General features: G+C 42.1%; 1 protein-coding gene across 1 annotated transcript in view; it reads right to left on the bottom strand.

The window, feature by feature from the left end:
* The window catches only part of VWF (von Willebrand factor), a 330068-nt gene that overhangs the window by 110270 nt on the left and 197893 nt on the right, over positions 1-21905 (bottom strand). Inside the window, exons 35-37 of the mRNA XM_075603058.1 lie at positions 9774-9994; positions 5001-5193; positions 1715-2059 (exon numbers count right to left, since the gene is read on the bottom strand). Coding sequence (XP_075459173.1) covers positions 1715-2059; positions 5001-5193; positions 9774-9994 — 759 coding nt within the window. The remainder of the gene's footprint in view (positions 1-1714; positions 2060-5000; positions 5194-9773; positions 9995-21905) is intronic.

Here is a 21905-nt window from a genome sequence, read left to right as displayed (position 1 = left end):
GCAATATCAGCCACTCATTCTTATAGAAAGATTGAACTCTCACTCCATGATCTGCTAAATCTCGGGCCAGTAGGAATCTTCTTCATCATCATCAGCTGCAGCTTCTGATTGGACAGTTATAAATTCCCTTTAAAGAGCAGGAAGTCATACAAGTAACTTCACTAGTAAGTTATCTCAGGAACTGGGGTTGGGTGGGATCATGGATGCAGATCAGCGGGACTCCTCCCCCCGTTCCGACCCCTCCCCTAGTTCCGATCACTCCCCCCGTTCTGATCCCTCCCCCCGTTCCGACCCCACCCCGACCCCCATTCCGACCCCACTCCTAGTTCTGACCCAGACCCCCATTCCGACCCCTCCCCTAGTTCCGACCCCTCCCCCCGTTCCAACCACTCCCGCCGTTCTGATCCCTCCCCCCGTTCCGACCCCACCCCGACCCCACCCCTAGTTCCAACCCCTCCCCTAGTTCCCACCCCTCCCCCCATTCCGACCCCACCCCTAGTTCCCACCCCCCACCCCTAGTCCCGACACCTCCCCCCCCCCCCAGTTCCAATCTGGTAAGAAAAAGAAGGGTTAGTTAGGGGTATTGCTGCTTTAACACACTTTCTCGGCCCGTCAAGGTGTAGGTGTGTAACTTCTTTCTGAAGCTCACACACTTGACAACCTGCAATTCTTTTGATACGGATTATAGAAGGCAATAATATTATAATAGGCCGCATACCCACTAACCATGTCACTGCGTAGCAGACAGCTTAAGGCCACGCGCAGGGTGCCGGCGTCGCTGCGTGCGCGCGTGTCACAGACATTACTGGGACCGCAGCTTAAGGCCTCGCGCAGGGTGCCTGCGTCGCTGCGTGCGCTCGAAACAATGTATTGAAAGTTAATATCGGTTGTCGGGGTAGCAGCTGCCCTGTCTCTGAAGTACGGAGTTGACGCTGGCTACAGTTTCAATAAACAACTCAATTGTTTTTTGAAGCTGCAGCAGCGTCACTGGGACCTCGGCAGCCAATGAAATCATTCCTGAGAATGATTTCAATCAACAGTGCAACACCGGCCCCTAACCTCAGGTCTGTCTGCCCGCCTCCTCCCCGCCTCCTCCCCGCCTCCTCCCTGCCCCCTCCCCTCCCCGCCTCCTCCCCGCCCCCTCCCCGCCTCCTGAAAGCTTGAAAAGGTCTGCTGGGATCACATCGCCCAGCAGACTGCTGCGCGCACACGCGGACGCGCGCCCTCCACCTCCTGTCTCTGGCACCCTGATCTCGGCCTAAGGGATGAAATCATAAACGTATTGGATGTTGATGGCATATCAGTAATCTTTTCATTGATTTCTATTTGCTAACTCCAGTAACTCCCGGTGAGCAGTGCGATAATGATCCTGGTTTGGTATACGCAATTACTAGTGATCTCAACTTTGTATAATAGATTAAGGGGTAAATTCTATACTGTCCGCAGCAGGCGTTTTCCACTGGAAATCCCTATTAAAGGCTATGGGGATATTTGGCCACAAATGGCCCGAACCGCGCTTCAAACTAAAGGGAATTTACCCCTAAATCTTGCATCCTAACGTAGCGGGTAAGTATTTTAATATAATACGCAACTCATACTGTTTGATTAAATGCATTTCTAAATTCACTCGCAGAGATTTAAACTTCATTCACATCAACCAATGGTCATATTCCATGCTGTATCAGTCGCTGGTGGCTGATACTAAGTTACTTACCGCAGAAATCCGATGTTCTCCAGTCCATACACACGCCATGAATTCTGCAGATGTGACCATAGGCTGCTATGACTTCACAGATGTCTTCTCCGTGACAGTTTGCTTCTTCACATACTGCAAAGTATTGGCTGGGTGGAATGACTTTGTGGCATTCCTCAAATGTACGTGAAAGCATTATTTTGCACTTGGAGCCAACGGCTTGTGTACATACATCGTCAAGTTTGGTTTGACATGTTCTTCCGAGAGTGTCCACCACAGTCCATTCCTTTATGAATGTATTGCTGTCCATTGTTACTGAGCCATCATGGAGTTTGAAGTCATTTCCGGTGTTTTGATCACAAATGCCTGCACATAGGACAACACAGAAGGAATTACTCACAATCTAATCATGGAAGTCTTCCAGAAGTCGCATGATATGGAGGTTTCAAAATAACAATCAAAATAATGTCATAGCTAGTTATTAATAGTTAACTACAAATAGCCTGGGAAGCTGAAGAAAAAACCTATGTGCAGACAACCATGAAATCCCGTCCATAACACCCACTAAATGATTAGTGAAAATGTGTTTGTTGCAGGACGCACGAGGTAACGTTTGCTGCAAGAAGCGGATACAACATGTTATAGAGGAGTGCCACTATTATTATCATCGCGTTTCATTAACGTTCACCATTTTAACTGATTATAATAACTCGTTGTAAATATCTGGCATCTTTGAAACATATTCTTTAGCATAAACATTTCATGGAAATGTATTGAGTAATTTTACTGCCGTACCCATGTTTACGGATAATATTGAATTATTACAAACACCATGAGACCACTGACCATTTTATATCTACTTTTTTATTTTATTTTTTAAATGCAACGCAAACAATTTCTGAATTATAGCTATAAAAAAATACAAGATTTTAAAAGATCACATTACAAGATTTTAAAAGATTATAATTTGAAAGGGTCCGTCATACAGGAAACTTTGCCAATCTGCATTTAGAATATATTCAAACCCATAAAATGCCACAGCGCACTGCTCTGTGGGGTAACGCACTCGTACAGAAATCCTCAAAATAAAGGTGCTGTTTATTCCCTTCTTTCCAAGTGAGCCAAATACAAAATAAAGAACAAAGCAATGGGAATTTAGCACTCAAAAAAAGCCACATTGTATTACTCAGACCACTAGCCTCATAGAATAATATTTATAGAATGGTTAAAAGAAATAAATAAAAAATAATACAATACAAAAATGACAGAAATATAAAAAATATATATTAAAAATTCAGTTGCATTAAGCAATGAAACTTCTAGTATTGCTCTGTAATAGGTTAAGAGCAAGTGTTAAATCTATTGTAACCCTCATTAAAAAACAGTTAAAAAAGCAAAAGGCTCAGCGTCAGTGTTTCATATTTTAGACTTCGGATCCATAGAGGCATTCTGGGAAATGACATGCAAATGAGAACACAATGTGTCACCTTTTGCCTGAAAAACCATTGTTACATGGAGCCCATATACAGTAAGCGAATGCTCGCTGTTAACACAGCTTTAAAAGCACAGCATGGGAATCAGATGCAAAGCCAGAGTAACCACTCACAGACATGTTTCACCCTTAATGGGGATCATCAGTGTGAGGCTGGTTGTACTGCTGGCTTTGCAATTTTCAAGACTGTAGGTTTTACCATCACGTTTTAAGTTATGGTGACTGAAAAAGGCAACAAGAAACCTCCACTTTATTGCATATCAAATAAAAAGATCACTTGTGAGCACATTGACATGTCTTAGGCAGGTCTGCACCCCTGCCTTTCACCATTATCCCCGGCATACAGTGCTTCCACTGCAGCAAGGGATTCTGGGAAACGATATGCAAATGAGCACACAATGTGTCACCTTTTGATTCCCATGCTGTGCTTTTAAAGCTGTGTTAACAGCGAGCATTAGCTTATATGGGCTACATGTAACAATGGTTTTTCAGACAAAAGGTGACACATTGTGTGCTCATTTTTATGTCTCTTTCCTTCGATATATTGTGGCACTTTTAAACATGTGTTCCACTTGGGGAGTGGTTTTTGGAGACCTTAGGGGTGGTGGAGTGTGACATAATGTGTATATTAAAGCAGAAAGGGACAAGTAGCCGTGGCTGTTTTGCCTCTGAGGTAGAGGTTACGGTTTATGGTTTTTAGGGTCAGGGGTTAAGGTTAGGATTAGGGTTTTTAGGGTCAGGTTTTAAGGTTAGGATTAGGGGTTAGGGTTTCTAGGGTCAGGGGTTAAGGTAAGGATTAGGGGTTAGGGTTTCTAGGGTGAGGGGTTAAGGTTAGGATTAAGGGTTTCTAGGTTCAGGGGTTAAGGTAAGGATTGGGGGTTAGGGTTTCTAGGGTCAGGGGTTAAGGTTAGGATTAGGGTTTCTAGGGTCAAGGGTTAAGGTTAGGATTAGGGGTTAAGGTTTATAGGGTCAGAGGTTAAGGTAAGGTATTTTAGGGTTAAAGATTAAGATAAGGATTGGGTGTTATAATTTTTAGGGTAAGAGGTTACGGTTTAAGAATTAAGGGTGAAAGTTAGGTCTTCTAGGGTTAGGGGTTAAAATAAGGATTAGGTGTTTGGGATTTTTGGGTCATGGGTTAAGGAAAGGATTAGGGTTTTTAGGGTCAAGGGTTAAGGTAAGGATAAGTGGTTAGGGTTTTTAGGGTCAGGGGTTAAGGTTAGATTTAGGAGTTAGTAGAGAATTCGTTTCTGTTTGAATTATTCAAATCCATTCAAATAATCCTCTTCGCTAACAAGATAAAGGTCCCATTTAATAAATGGAACAAATAACAGTTTAAACTTTTGCTACAAGAGCAAGTTGACAGAAAACAGTTACAAAGTAAATTGCTTCATCTGTATCCACATATCCCCAAATCCCCCAGACCCAGAGACCCAGAGAGCGCTCACACTAATGATTAAGAAATAAATGTTTGCGCACACTGCTGCTGGGAGAGTACGGCCTGTAGGGACCAATAGAAAGTTTATTTCACTTTTTATGAGTATGTTTTGCTGATCTAATTTGAATGACCCAATAAGCTTGTCAAAGAAAACAAACATGTCACTGGCCTGTGCAATTATTGTAGCTTTTTATGTGTATCTGTATGAAGTGACTTCAATGCTTCTTTCCCTCAGAATGTAATTTGTACGGGTGAGCCTCTCGGGGGATCCCTAGGTTCGCAAGCTATAATAAAATATCTTTACATTTAGACAGGATTGCTGATTTAAATTGGCAAACAAAAATGGTATATTTCCTATGTAAAAATAATAAATAACTTACCACACAGTCCAAATGTCTTTGACGAAAAGATGCTTGGGTTGAGTTGAAGTGTAAATTCATTGTTTCTTGGTGTGAATGTAAAGATAAATCCCACACTAGGAATTCTTATCTCGTGCATTATCACGCCGTACACCATTACTTCAAAGTGGCTCTTTGCATAAGGGGCGGAAACGGCTTCTCCGTTTACGGAGATCTGATTTTCCAAAATGAAAAGTTATTTGTTAGAATAATTTTTAGATTAAAAAAGGAGGTGCAACTTCTTGGAGCTGACCTTACAAAAAGAATATATAAATCTGAATACACAAAAGCTCCTTGAGATAAGAGATACAGATGTTGTATATAATATAAAAAATAATTGATATGTTACACAGTAAAAACTTTGTATGAAGAGTACGTCAATTTTTTTAAATTAATGTAATGTAGAATGTATTTAATATCCCTAAAATGTGGTTAATAGCTAACATATCAGGGTGCCGGGATTAATGCAGACCCTGAATATGTACAAACGGTCCAAATTATAGGTTGTGTCCAATTATTAGTGAACAATAGAAGGACAAGCGCACAACTCATGGTGTAGTAAGTAAAAAAAAGGTGTTTTGTGGTAAAGGTAAGTATTGCACGTACTAAATAGCAGTTCTTTAAAGTATATCATATGGCGTATTGACAAGGGCAATATATATATATATATATACTGTATCATCACGTTTTAAGTTATGTTGGGTGAAAAAGACAACAAGAAACCTCCAACGTGTTGCATATAGCAAATAATTATTGAGAGTTATATATATATATAAATATTTTTTTCCTTAGGAGTCTATACTGTACATATACTGTGGTGTATGGCTGTGTGTAACATCAAAGTGTCATGTTTAAAGTGTCTGTGGAGTTAATTTTGGAGTTGAAATTGGAGGTGAACATTACAAGAAAATCTGCACAACAACAGCAACATCTGTGAGCACGTGACTTTCTATATGCTGTGATAATTTGTACTCTTCCTATCCTCCAATACCTGGTTTAGTCTCTCCTCCTGCATCTCACTGTGCCCTCCCTACTGCTTTTTCTGTTTACTGTTCCCTCACTCCTTTGTGAACGTTTCTGTTCTCTCCAAATTCCTCACTCCCTCTCCTATCCACATTTCTTCATCTCTCCTCCCCTCCTCCTATTCCTGTGCCCATTCACTGCACCATTATTTATATACCTCTTTCCCAACAACTTTTTTACACCTCAATTAAAAAACACCCACAAATCCTCTATTCACACCCTCCATCTACTCCTTCCTGCTGCTGGGGATATCTCTCCTAATCCTGCACCCAGACATAAACACATCTGCTCTCATCCACACCTCCCTGCCACCTCTTCCCCTGCTAATGGTGTTAACCGTCTGATTTAATACTGACTAACCTTAAAACTCACCCCACAAATCAGACATCCCATTAGCCTGCACTCATGGTTACTGCCCCACACTCACAGGCACTTTTACCACCCACTGTGACCAAGCACTGCCACCTACTGCACCTATTCCCTCACCTGCTGTCTCTGTAACTCTCCCATCATATCTCTTAGATTGTAAGCTCTTCGGGGCAGGGATTTATTTTCCTATTGTCTGATTTTGCTGCGCATATTGTATTATTATAATTCCCTGTACTGTATTCTTTGTGAAGCACTGAGTACACTTTTGGCGCTATATAAATAAAGATATACAATAAGTTTAATGTCCTCACAACCTAGCTTGGGTTAGCACAGACACTTTATATTTTCCTAATCACTTCATTAAGTGATTATATATATATAGATATACACTGTATATTTAATCACATTGCAAGTGGCGCGCTGGTACAATGTTTTACTTTTTTTATGTCAATTATTTGTGCTTACATTTTTAATATCTCCCATATTTAAGAGATTTTCATTACTAATTTGACATAATATATTTTCAATATTAGTTCATGTCCATTAAACTGTAGGTAAATTTGCTTAATAAGAAGGGGCCAAATTGAGATAAATGTCTCGATGAACTACTGAACAATACATACTTGCGAGAGAAATCATATAATGTGGAAAAGTGTTCGCTCAGTGAGTTTCACGTGTTACTAATACTGTATGTCAGATAGAGAAGTGATTATGAGGTGGGGGGTTCCTTCCTTTAACCATTGAATTATAACATTTTCGTTATGATTTTACATCCCCAGCATCACAAAAGCCAACAATAACTAAAACACATTTAGCTAATAGCTAACCAAAAACAATTATAAAGTTGTATTTGTTCTTGTAGAAACTGGCCGTATTCCATTGAATATAAGTAGCAGTTATTAGAAGTCAGGGTTTTCCTTAGCACTTACAAAGGCGTTATTTTCTGGCGCTGAGATATTTTCCGGTGTATCATCGCTGATCACAGATTGCAATAAGCATGCCAAAGGTCATCTAGAGGTTAATATGCACTATAGCTAAAGGTCGTCTAGAGGTCAATATGCACTATAGCCAAAGGTCGTCTAGAGGTCAATATGCACTATAGCTAAAGGTCGTCTAGAGGTCAATATGCACTATAGCCAAAGGTCGTCTAGAGGTCAATATACACTATAGCTAAAGGTCGTCTAGAGGTCAATATGCACTATAGCTAAAGGTCGGCTAGAGGTCAATATGCACTATAGCCAAAGGTCGGCTAGAGGTTAGTATGCACTACAAACGTAATCTACATTTTGCTATTATACCATTATGACACATTACAAGCTATATTTAATAAGAAGTGGTATTCGGACCTTAAGAAACCTTCACTTGAATTGGCAGTGAGTTGTCTTCTTATTAAATACCAGCCTATATACCAATATTCCTTGTGCTATACCAGCCTATATCCCTTAGTGCTATACCTGCCTATATCCCTTAGTGCTATACCTGGCTATATCCCTATATCCCTTAGTGCTATACTGCCTATATCCCTTAGTGCTATACCTGGCTATATCCCTATATCCCTTGTGCTATACCAGCCTTTATCCCTTAGTGCTATACCAGCCTATATCCCTATATCCCTTGTGCTATACCAGCCTTTATCCCTTAGTGCTATACCAGCCTATATCCCTATATCCCTTAGTGCTATACCAGCCTATATCCCTTAGTGCTATACCAGACTATATACCCCTTAGTGCTATACCAGCCTATATCCCTTGGTGCCAGCCTATATCGCTATATCCCTAAGTGCTATAGCAGCCTATATCCCTTAGTGCTATACCAGACTATATACCCCTTAGTGCTATACTGTACCAGCCTATATCCCTATATCCCTTAGTGCTATACCAGTCTATATCCCTATATCCTTTAGTGCTATACAAGCCTATATCCCTATATACCTTAGTGCTATACCCGCCTATATCCCTATATCCCTTAGTGCTATACCAGGCTATATCCCTTAGTGCTATACCAGCCTATATCCCTTAGTGCTATACCAGCCTATATCCCTTAGTGCTATACCAGCCTATATCCCTTAGTGCTATACCAGCCTATATCCCTATATCCCTTAGGGCTATACCAGCCTATATCCCTTAGTGTTATACCAGCCTATATCCCTATATCCCTTAGTGCTATACCAGCCTATATCCCTTAGTGCTATACCAGCCTATATCCCTATATCCCTTAGTGCTATACCAGCCTATATCCCTATAACCCTTAGTGCTATACCAGCCTATATCCCTACATCCCTTAGTGCTATACCAGCCTATATCCCTTAGTGCTATACCAGCCTATATCCCTTAGTGCTATACCAGCCTATATCCCTTAGTGCTATACCAGCCTATATCCCTATATCCCTTAGTGCTATACCAGCCTATATCCCTATATCCCTTAGTGCTATACCAGCCTATATCCCTATAACCCTTAGTGCTATACCAGCCTATATCCCTATATCCCTTAGTGCTATACAAACCTATATCCCTTAGTGCTGTAGAGATTATTATTGCATCATTGCCCCGTCAGCACGGAATGTATTCATAGCATATATTAAATCAAAATAATACTTGAGAGTAAATACATAAATTGCGTACGACAGGCACTTCATATTTCACAAGTGGATGTTAATTTGTTTAAAAGTAATAAAAAAAACATATATAGATTATTCTGATTGACTTTTGCATAGATTTTGTGACTTGATTTCTTGCCTTCAGTCTTTTCCTTCATTACATTGATATATTGCCCTGTTCTCCCCACATATTTGGGCATGGCTGTTGCCTCCCACAGTATTTTTGATACTACCTATACCTGTAGCACTGTAATAAAGAGTTAGCACATCTGTGATTGTTCCGTGATTCTACCTTTTCCCTGACATTGTGTGTGCGGTGTCTGAGCTTTGTCTGGATCGGTATATGCACGTTTCACTTCTCAGTAAATATACCATTCTTTGATTGAAAGCATCTTGATATACAGTACGTGTATTCTATGAGTGCGGGGTAGATATATAACTAATGTGTTTTGCAGCTAGGCACCGCTAGTGCTGGGGTTTGTGGTGGATTCACCAATCAGGCGTTTACGTTTGTGTATAGTATAATGTGACTTGCAAGCCACACCTGCATATATGTATTATACAATAGAGGAGCACCGGGAGAGTCTCCGGCCTGTGCAAGGTGCACGGCCCTGCTCCCCCCACCCACCCTGACTGCTCCTAACCTTAAAGGTAAAGCCCGTGATCTGAGTTTAGGAGTTTCAGGCGTTTGTCCGGCTGTTTATAGTGTGGAAATGACACGTGGATGGCCCTGGGAAGTAGGAATAACGAGGCAGGAAGTACCGTACCTGCATGTTATCTGCAAGCTGTATGGAGTCCTGAAGGTGCTTCACGTCTATGGCCCGCATGCATGTTTGTTTGGGGGCTGCAGGGCATTCCCCGCTGTGGAGGATCACTTCCACCCCATGCTCTTTGTCACGAAACAATACATAGGAGCAATTGCCTATGAGTTTAAAGTCGAGTCCATCGAAGGTAACGATGTGCCTGCTGGAGCTCCCTATACACATGCCTTGGAAGGATGGGAAAGGGACAATAACATTTTTACGTCAATTCCATTTTGCAAACCACAATTTGTTGTGTAAAATCTAGCGTTATAAATGAATCATATACCGTATGAAATGTGTATCTTACCCTGAATAGACCATACATTTCAGAATTGGAGTAGGTATGAGTTATGTATAGTGCAGAGATAATGTGGAAATATTAGAATTTAGGCAAGTGATTGTACCCCTGTAGCAATAATGATTCAAACAGAAGCTCAGAGCCGAGTAAAATACTGTCCCGCAACCATAACACTGAGCGGCCCGCCAACTATCTGAAGTATGTTTAAATCATTTGGCAAATCTCCAAGTGGATTTAACTTGCCATAGATATATCCCGATGAAAACGGATCAACTACAGCTTGAATTATCATTGTTTAATATTTCATGTGAACTGACTGAAGGAATCAACAAAGTAATTTAACCAAGGAATATAACCAAGCCATTAATTATAATTTAGCTAATTACTTCCATTTCAACATTAAAATGTTTAGGAAGATTTCATGTTAAAGTACAGAATACTGAAGACAAAGTTATTTACTATATCGTACGGGTAATTACTGCAGTTCTACGCAACAACTGTGTCTTATTTGAATGCATAAAATACTAAACAAACACGACCTCATACAGTGACCATTAACCATAATTCCAACACGTGTTTCTTTCTTGCCAAGTGACTACTACAAACTAAAAATCATTTTAATGTAATCCCTGAAGAGATTCTGTAAGGATACGTTCGGGCTCCAAAACACATTTCTGCTCACTCTCATAATTCAGAAAATCAGCAATACTGAAGGATGATTTAAATTTGTCAACATGAAACGGAGAAAATATAGCACGCCTCAGACTTCTTTTACTTTCAAGCACTTGCAAATTCACTTTCTTCTTAACAAAATAATTCATACAAATTGGAGTATATAGCAGGCACACTTAGGAGCAATATATACTTAATCACAGCATTTATTATAAAATATACAGTAGTAAGCAAAAAATCGTTTTAATTCTACAGACCCTAATACTGATGAGTCTATAGACCCGAAACGATTGTTATTTTATTTTTGTCCACCATTGTGACTTTTAGTCTGCTCCCGCCAGTAAATGGCAATGACATGTTGGACACGTGCAGAAAGTAGGATCAGCAGTGAACACTTTTTCTTAAGGACTTTCGCTTTGTTGTGACTTAATACTGACTTTTTTTTTTACATATATAAATGCTATGATTAAGTATACAGGCAGTCCTCGGTTATCCGACACAATGTGTTACTCAAAATGGCGTTGGATAGCGAAACGTTGTAAAGCGAAACACGTTTTCCCATAGGAACACTGTTTAAATGAAAGGTTCCGTTTCTGAAGGCATTTTTAACACTACAATACACCAAATATTTTATGCAGGCAATAAGATATGCAGCACACACATAAATTATATAGTGTATATACTGTATTATATATATAATATAACATAATATATAATATAAAAATATAATATATTATATAGTATAATATAATACAATATTATATAATATATATATATATTATATACAGATAAATAACTTTGCAAAGCGTTGTAAGAGCGTTGGATAAGCCTTTTTGGCGTTGTAAAAATGAACATAGGTATGCATTGCACAGCGTTGGATAAGCCATTCGTTGTAAAACGAGGACTGCCTGTACTTTGACGTGTGCCTGGTATATGGAGTACTCACATTTTTATGAAAAAAGAAAAGAGAAGCACAAAACCCTCGTGGTGTAGTTTTTACAAATTTGTTTTAGTGATATAAAAAAGAGATAGATGCATATACAACAAAACATCTAAATGGGCATTGTTGGAATAAAAACCATGTAGACGTTATCTCCAAGGCGAACTCTTGCACCGGCGCCTGGCCAGGATGCACGGCGAGGATGGCAGGTAGCGGTATAGTCACCGGAGTAGTGCTGGCACTGGTTCCGGTACAAGTAACCCCCGATCCAAGTCCCACGAGAGCCCACAAGCTCACCCCGCTCAAAGGGATGAATGCAGGTAGAATCACACTCGGAATCGGGATGCGTCCAGCACCGGAGCGCTCACAGCTGACATCACCTCCAGCGCTCGTCCAAATTGGGCGGACAAGTCCCAGGCAAAGTCTTAATATGAAAGTTCAATAACTAGGCTTGGCAAACCAGTAGGATTGGGTGCAATGGCAGGGAGAGTACACAAAACTAAGTCCAACATAGTTTATTGAAATCATAAACTAGCAATCATAATAGACGGTGGATTAACCATGTCCCTCTGGGTCAATTCATGAGGCTCAGAAGGAATGGTAGCAGTAATCCTGACTTTGAAAATCAGGTTTTAGGGTTATTTGACAAATTTCTTTCTAGGTTCTATTAGCCTGATCTGCTTAATAGTGCTTGGTGCAAAGTCAGAGCTTTGGACATGAATCAATTATTGATTAATAAGGCTGCGCTATAGAAGATGAGGAATGGAATGCCATATACCTATGTAGCCCTGGTCTCCAGCAGCTCCTTGAGACCTCCCTCTCTTGGTGCAGCACGGTCGCGGGTGCCGCTGGAGCCAGCAATTGACCCCACGGCTGCTTCCAAGGGTGGGGGCCGGAGCAGGGAGTAGTGCTCTGCCTCCGCGAGCGGGCCGGTTGCCGGGGACGCAATCGGGCCGTCGCTAGGGCCGCGATCGCGTCTCTAAGGTCCCGGCGGCTCGGTAAGCAGAGCGCCGCCATTACAGGTGTGTTGCGCCTGCGCAAGGGCACCGGAGCGCCGGGAAGACCCCAGATAGATCGCGCATGCGCAGGAAGGGCACTAGAGTCAGTTAGAGTCGTGCGTGTGCCGGAGCAGAGTATGGAAACAGTGAGGCAGCCCCAGATAGACTGCGCAGGCGCAGGACAAGGCACAGAAAGCCCGCGAAGCTGTAGCCTATTAGGGAAGGCTCCAGGCAGGGACTACAGATCCCAGGAGCCTCTGTGTGCCCCACGTGATACCAAGGAGCCAATAGGGCTTAGGAAGTCTCAGAAGGTAAAGAGATACATTTCGCGCGCTTAGCCCACGCTGGCAGTTGGAGCAGGGGAGCTGTGAGGGAAGGAAGGGTGCGGGGAGCGAGTGCAGCTCCTGCACCCAGATAGGTACCCACACCCCAGGTAGGCCCCAACTCCCCACTAGGTTAGTGGGTAAGTGCTGAGGGAGGCCCAAGATAGGGACGCTGCCCTTACTGCGAGAGTGTGCTGTCTTGTCAGGATCACGGCTGACAGTGCTGTGAGGCCTGACAAGAAGGCATAGTGTTAGCGTGCAGCTAAGTTGCTGTACACACCAAGTAGATTGCAATGCGTTACGGCTAGTGCTGCGAGTGCTAGTGATTAGTTATTCAGGACTGCGAAGGTTAGTTGCAGGGGTAGAGTAGAACCGGGAAGAGTAAGGGGAAAGGAGTAGGTTATTAACGCCTTAGGTCCCAGATACGTTCTCACCCCCCAGTTTGTAGTGCTACAGGGACAGGCCCTATGTTAGGGATCCTGTCACAGTAGGGTAGATTAGATAGGGACACAGCGGACGCTGCGGTTCCTGCTAAGAGGTTCGGACCCAAGTTGGGATCCACAGAGACTATTTCCAGGGTGGGATCGCCCCTGGCGGTCCTCGTGCAAGGAGTCCGGTTGGGGATCAGATGGAGTCATCCTACGACTGATCCTTTGCAAAGTGTTGCTGATCCGAGCACCGGAGTGCTCGGCAGGTACTATACGGTCATAGTGTAATACTATACAGGTACTATACGGTCATAGTGTAATACTATACAGGTACTATACGGTCATAGTGTAATACTATACAGGTACTATACGGTCATAGTGTAATACTATACAGGTACTATACGGTCATAGTGACTGCGCAGTCACCCATTGCCTCTCTCTGCTAGAGTGCGGGACATTGGGTGGGATTCTTTGGACACTGGGTGGGATCACCTGGTGTTGGGGAAGCGTCCTGCGCGACGCTGTAGTAAGTGTCCCCTCGAGAGAGGGACACCTGTCATGATATGTTGCATGGTATTGTGTTATATGCTGTTCCCTGTAAATGGTATTAGTTATTAGACGTCACTGTGTATTGGTTATTTGTATGTGTCCTGCGAGGAACCACTCCCCCTATGGTGGGAGCCATCGCAGGTGGAGGCGCTGTATTGAGTAAGTGGTTACCCATAGTATTATAATTGCCCCAGGTTCCCCGTGGCGGAAGCTCAGCCCTCCTGTGAGCCAACCGGTAACGCACCACACACCTGGTAACACCGTATGTTTCTCCGCACCCACAGTATAATCTGCGATTGGGGGGGGGGGAAACCCGTTACACCTAGCTACAGCAAAAAGCTCTGTATGAACCACACTAAAGGAGAACGCATATAAGGTTTTAATGCGGTGGTACCTCACCCCAATGAAATTAGCCAAGTTCGTGCCGGGATCCTCCCCGCTGTGCCCTCGGCAGTGCAGAGGATCTGCCGACCTGTTACATATGCTGTGGTCACTCTTTGACAAAGGCCTGAGGGCTGAAACGCGTCAGAGGATTCATCAGCTGCACATGTCTGTTCAATAAACTTTTTTAGTCACCACCCTTGTTTACCCTTGCTTACTTCACGGCTGTGCTCCGCTCTGCTTCCTGCTGTTGGAGGAGTTCCCTGCATTTCCCTGCTGGACTGCACGCCGGGTAGCTGCTGCTTTTGGAGGAGATCACCGCCGGTCACGTGACCGCCCTACGCGACGCTGCAGTCACGGGAGGATTGGCGGTGCAACATTGAAGCTCTGGAGGATCGAGCCACGGCGTTCTTACCTTCTGAATCGTGAGTGCTTGCAACAATTTGGTGCCCAGAGCTGGGCCAGTTGCTGAATGACTATATATATGCACAGATGCCATGCTAAGCCATCACATATCCTGACAAAGTGAGCTTGTACACGCAGCAGCTACTGTGCTATTTCTGACGCACCTGATGGGATAACTTGTTTACCCATATTTACTATGCTGTGGTCCTGCCCGCGGATCTCCCCACTGTGGGACGAAATTAGAAATTGGATACGGAGGATCTTCGACCTCACTATTCGCCCAGACCCATGGCTGTTCCTCTTGAACAGACCATTAACGGGTCTGTCCAAAGCACACAAGAAATTAATAGCACATTTTGCAATAGCAACGCGGAGCGAGATCGCAGCATTATGGAAACGCCCCGATATCCCAAGCATCCCAAAAATTCGGAATCGAATGTGGTATATCTGCCAGATGGAAAAGTTGACGAGTTTAGTTAACGACACTGGCACCAATTTCCTAAAAGTCTGGACACCTTGGTTAGCGCAGACAGATATCCCCAGGGTTGAGAGTAACACAATCTGGCTATGATAGATATAGATGCGTTCTCCTTTGGGAGCGGGAACACAAAGTAGGATGAGTATACAGATACACAAGTAGGAATACCACAGAGGCGATCTGTCTAGGAAGATGTGAGACAAGAGGCGATCGGTTACCCGGATTGATGTCCTCTCCATATCCAGTCCCCACCCTACCTCTCCCTCCCTCTCCCCCTTTCTTTATTATTATTATTATTATCGGGGCAAAACAAATGCATTGCTGCCGTCGAGTGCGCTTATAATAAGCGCAACACGACAGCGCGACGGATTGGTCGCGACCGCTGGAAGTCATCTGTATTTTATTTTCCAGCGACCGTCGCGTTGTCGCCGGCGCTATAAGTGTAGCCTAAGAAGGACCACACATCTAATAAACATACGAGCCCAGATACAATTGTTGTCCCATTTATCACCAAATATAACTGTCTAGGTTCTGCTATCAAGCAAATTATCAACAGACATTGGGGTATCCTGGAGAATTGTCCACTTTTAGGACCCAAACTCTCGATAGACCAGCAGTAATCTTTACAAACCCAATAACTTTAATAACACTCTAGCACCTAGTGATATCGGTTCTGGTTTCCAATTAGCCACCAATTCTACCTAGCTACCTACTAAACCCCCTGGCAATTTTTCATGTGGCAAATGTCTTGACTGTAAACTTCTACATGTGGATAGGAAAACATTTACATCCTCTGTCTCACAGGAGAGGTTCACTATCAAGAAGTGAACATCTTGCACTACAATGTATGTACTGTAGTCTACCTTCCCGAGTGCCATTGTGGCCTCCAATATATAAGGAGGACCAAGAGGCATCTGAGGAGAATAATATCAGGATTGGTTTTGACAAGCATAGTGTTTCACACCATTTCAAAGTTTGTCATAATCAGGACCCTTCCCTTATAAGATATAACAGGCTATTCAAGCTGTTCAAATAGATAGAAGTTGGGGGTGGGGGTGACAGAGTCAAAACTCTCTCTAACCAGGAGAACTATTGGATTTTCCAACTCGGTACTCTCGTCCCTCTGAGGTTAAATGAAGAGTTTGATGTTAATTCTCTTTATTGATTGTTTATTGGGTTGATAGACATATGTATACTCTTTATACTTGTTTTGCATATGATTCCAGATGTCTATTACTATTTATTTCAAATACATATAGAGATCGGATCCCTTTATCTCTCCTATTTTTGGAGACCAATCCACTGGCCCTTTATTACTTGCCTGCCTATTCCAATAGACCTGCTCTTCTCTTTGTTAGATAATAATTGCAGGTTTATTTATAGGATTGTACATTTCATGTAACTGCCAATTTTTATATCTCCTCTTTCCTCCAGGATCAAGTATTTACAATCATGGATGTTTTTGTTTGCATCGTTATTTTATTAAATAAGCAATTGTATGTTTTGTATGTTTTGTATTGTATTGTATGTTTTATATTAATTGATTGCACCTGTATTTTCCAACCAATTCTTTTCTGTGGAGGGGTTTACATAGTACACACTATCAGTATCAGACTATCCCATGATGAAGTAGCGTCCCGCGACGAAACGCGTTGGATTTAGTTCTGTGTAATCTGCCACTCACCACACTCAATCCCACTGGGTTGTCAAGCCTAGTTATTGAACTTTCATATTAAGACTTTGCCTGGGACTTGTCCGTCCAATTTGGACGAGCGCTGGAGGTGATGTCAGCTGTGAGCGCTCCGGTGCTGGACACATCCCGATTCCGAGTGTGATTCTACCTGCATTCATCCCTTCGAGCGGGGTGAGCTTGTGTGCGCTCCTGGGACCTGGATCTGGGGTTACCTGTACCAGGACCAGCACTACTCCAGTGACTATACCGCTACCTGCCTTCCCCCGCCGTGCATCCTGGCCAGTCTGCAAGAGTTCGCCTGGGAGATAACGTCTACACGGTCTTTATACCAACAATGCCCATTTAAATGTTTTGTTGTACCAGTACGTGCATCTATCACCTTTTTATATCACGAAAACAATTTTAAAAACTACACCACAAGGGTTTTGCGCTTCTTTTTTAATTTCTCCAGATCTGTAATGTTTGACCAATCTGTATGAACGGTAGCCTACCCTCAATCCACAAGGAAAGTTCTTTGTGTTTTTTCACCTGTTTTTTTGCAATTGATACGTTTGCTGACACCATTGTAGCAAGTGCCCTATGCAGTCCTCAGCACTTACTCCTATTTCACTCCACTTTATAATTCTGAGCACACCAGATTTGTTTTTGCACATTTTCATGCATTGTGTCATAGGGTATTATTGGTATTATTGGTATTATTGGTATTATTGGTAGGTCCCAGTACAAAGCACCAACTCTAAGGTACTTTGGGAATATTGATATAAAGAGAACTTAAACTACAAAACAAGCGCTCAACCTATTATTATAATGTGATGTTTACAATAATTAATGTAAATCAATTTACAAATGTGAAAAAATTATATACCCAAACTGTGCAAAGATAACCAATAACATAAAGCCCCACAACCACCAAGATAAGGGAGGGTATGAGGGGAAGAAGGCTGCCTAGGACCAAATATCAAGCCTTTCCATATAGCTATAGACAAATTGATAATACAGAGAACAAAGTCCTTGGCGCACTATCAAGTGCATAAACCTGATATATTGTTCCCAGTTCTATTGTTCCTTTCAAACATAGAACTGGGAACAATATATCAGGTTTATGCACTTAATAGTGCGCCAAGGACTTTGTTCTCTGTATTATCACTTTGGGAATATTGCACCTTTTTAAAAAAAAAATATTTTTTGGTGTGCATTTCAAATACTATTATAGTTTTGCATTTTTTAAGAAATAGGGATATATTTTAGAAAGCCTTACTTCATAACGTTAATACTGTATATATATATATATGTACCATAATGTTAATACTGTGTATATATATATATATGTAGCATAACGTTAATACTGTATACAGTATATATATATATATATATATATATATATATATACCATAACGTTAATACTGTATATATATATATATATATATATATATATATATATACCATAATGTTAATACTGTGTATATATATATGTACCATAACGTTAATTCTGTATATATATATATATATATATATATGTACCATAACGTTAATACTGTATATATATGTACCATAACGTTAATACTGTATATATATGTACCATAACGTTAATACTGTATATATATGTACCATAACGTTAATACTATATATATATATATATATATATATACACACACACATAACGTTAATACTGTATATAGGTACCATAACGTTAATACTGTATATATGTACCATAACATTAATACTGTATATATGTACCATAACGTTAATACTGTATATATGTACCATAACATTAATACTGTATATATGTACCATAACGTTAATACTGTATATACAGTAGGTACCATAATGTTAATACTGTATATAGGTACCATAACGTTAATACTGTATATAGGTACATTTTCCTAACATACAGTCTAAAGAACTTTCTCTCAATATTTAATAAATGTAGATTTTTTTTGTCAGAAAAAGTACGACTAATTAACAACGTGATTTTTTTTTATTTTGACTATTTTAATGACTACAATGGTTTATGGTCTCAAAACATATTGTATATAACGTAGGTGTCGTACAAATAAGATGCCTTCAGCACAATGTTATGCAACTGAAAACTAACGAGAACGTCAGTAGTAAATACAGGTAACATTTTAACGAGCCCGATTAGAAACAATGTGGCACTTTTGTTACTGCTTCCTTTTTTCGCAATTGATCAATAACATCCATTGTCTTTTTTATTATGCACTACTTAATCCACTACCAATGTGCATGCTGTATAGCAGCCCGCTTTAATAAAGAGGCAATTTAACTGGAATCAAACTGCCTCACTGACATCATTAAGTGTGTTATGCTTATGGCAGAATCAGTAGAATGTGTTGCAGAATGGCTGATTCATTGACATCATTGATATTAAGTATGGAGATTGTCATCAAGTAGAGTATTGTAGATGATGCCAAGAATGCTGAATGACCCTTTGTCTAAACAGCGCTTGGAATATTTCCCTGCCCTAAAAGCATATGCTTTGTATTCCGCAGTGTGAGTGATTTATCGCGTGGTGCCCGGCAGTGCTGATGGGCTTTCAGAATACAGAAAAATCAGCCTATACTGAGTCTGTGCCCTATTATTAATTCAACACCATATCTTATCATATATATTTAAAGCAGTATTGTTAATTAGATTAACACCGTATGTAAGAGCATTATTTGGGTGCATGATAGGATGTAAACTTCTATTGTCTTCTAATGTATGACTTCCGACATGTTAATTTGATTGCAAGACCATTGCAGTTTATAAAAATTGTCCTTTAAATCAAGCAGCTAAAATAAGTCAGTATATACATTATTATTAGATATTAATGGAGCATTATGGTCCCTTGAAATACCTCTTTTTCATGGTAACCCAGTTTCATAAGAAACCCGAACTCAACAAAAACTAGAAGTCTCCTAAGAGCATGTTCACAGCGGGTGATAAGAGCACGCTTAGAGCGGGTGATAAGAGCACGCTTACAGCGGGTGATAAGAGCACGCTTACAGCAGGTGATAAGAGCACGCTTACAGCGGGTGATAAGAGCACGCTTACAGCAGGTGATAAGAGCACGCTTACAGCGGGTGATAAGAGCACGCTTACAGCAGGTGATAAGAGCACGCTTACAGCGGGTGATAAGAGCACGCTTACAGCAGGTGATAAGAGCACGCTTACAGCGGGTGATAAGAGCCCGCTTACAGCAGGTGATAAGAGCACGCTTACAGCGGGTGATAAGAGCACGCTTACAGCAGGTGATAAGAGCACGCTTACAGCGGGTGATAAGAGCACGCTTACAGCAGGTGATAAGAGCACGCTTACAGCGGGTGATAAGAGCACACTTACAGCGGGTGATAAGAGCACGTTTACAGCAGGTGATATGGGCATGCTTACAGCGGGTGATAAGAGCACGCTTACAGCGGGTGATAAGAGCACGCTTACAGCGGGTGATAGGAGCACGTTTACAGCGGGTGATAAGAGCACGCTTACAGCGGGTGATAAGAGCACGCTTACAGCGGGTGATATGGGCATGCTTACAGCGGGTGATAAGAGCACGCTTACAGCGGGTGATAAGAGCACGCTTACAGCGGGTGATAAGAGCACGCTTACAGCGGGTGATAAGAGCACGCTTACAGCGGGTGATAAGAGCACGCTTACAGCGGGTGATAAGAGCACGCTTACAGCGGGTGATAAGAGCACGCTTACAGCGGGTGATAAGAGCACGCTTACAGCGGGTGATAAGAGCACGCTTACAGCGGGTGATAAGAGCACGCTTACAGCGGGTGATAAGAGCACGCTTACAGCGGGTGATAAGAGCACGCTTACAGCGGGTGATAAGAGCACGCTTACAGCGGGTGATAAGAGCACGCTTACAGCGGGTGATAAGAGCACGCTTACAGCGGGTGATAAGAGCACGCTTACAGCGGGTGATAAGAGCACGCTTACAGCGGGTGATAAGAGCACGCTTACAGCGGGTGATAAGAGCACGCTTACAGCGGGTGATAAGAGCACGCTTACAGCGGGTGATAAGAGCACGCTTACAGCGGGTGATAAGAGCACGCTTACAGCGGGTGATAAGAGCACGCTTACAGCGGGTGTTAAGAGCACGCTTACAGCGGGTGATAAGAGCACGCTTACAGCGGGTGATAGGAGCACGCTTACAGCGGGTGATAAGAGCACGCTTACAGCGGGTGGTAAGAGCACGCTTACAGCGGGTGATAAGAGCACGCTTACAGCGGGTGATAAGAGCACGCTTACAGCGGGTGATAAGAGCACGCTTACAGCGGGTGATAAGAGCACGCTTACAGCGGGTGATAAGAGCACGCTTACAGCGGGTGATAAGAGCACGCTTACAGCGGGTGATAAGAGCACGCTTACAGCGGGTGATAAGAGCACGCTTACAGCGGGTGATAAGAGCACGCTTACAGCGGGTGATAAGAGCACGCTTACAGCGGGTGATAAGAGCACGCTTACAGCGGGTGATAAGAGCACGCTTACAGCGGGTGATAAGAGCACGCTTACAGCGGGTGATAACAGCTAAAGTGTCACAATTGTGTTTGCAAACGTTTTCATAATTTTTTGGAAAATTCTGCATTTTTGTGTGAAACATTTTGCTGAGCCTAACAGGACCAAACACAAATCCCTAAATAAGTCCAAACCCTGAAAAAAGAGAGAACACACCCAAGAGATCTGGGAAATAAGATCTAAATATAAAATTAGACACTTTAAATATGCAATAGTATTATTTCCCAGGTATCTCTCTCTCTGGCCCGGATTCACTAAAGAGTGCGACGCTTTAGCATGCCCTAGCTCAAATTCAAATGAATGGGAGTTAAGATGTGCTAATGCTTAGCACTCTTTAGTGAATAAGGGTCTCTCTCTCCAGCAAAAGCCTTATTTCAGGGTCTGGATTTCGCAGTCTTATGAAATTGGCC

This window comes from Ascaphus truei, chromosome 5, assembly GCF_040206685.1.
Source record: "Ascaphus truei isolate aAscTru1 chromosome 5, aAscTru1.hap1, whole genome shotgun sequence".
Taxonomy (NCBI): Eukaryota; Metazoa; Chordata; class Amphibia; order Anura; family Ascaphidae; genus Ascaphus; species Ascaphus truei.
This window is presented reverse-complemented; position numbering and strand designations above follow the sequence as displayed.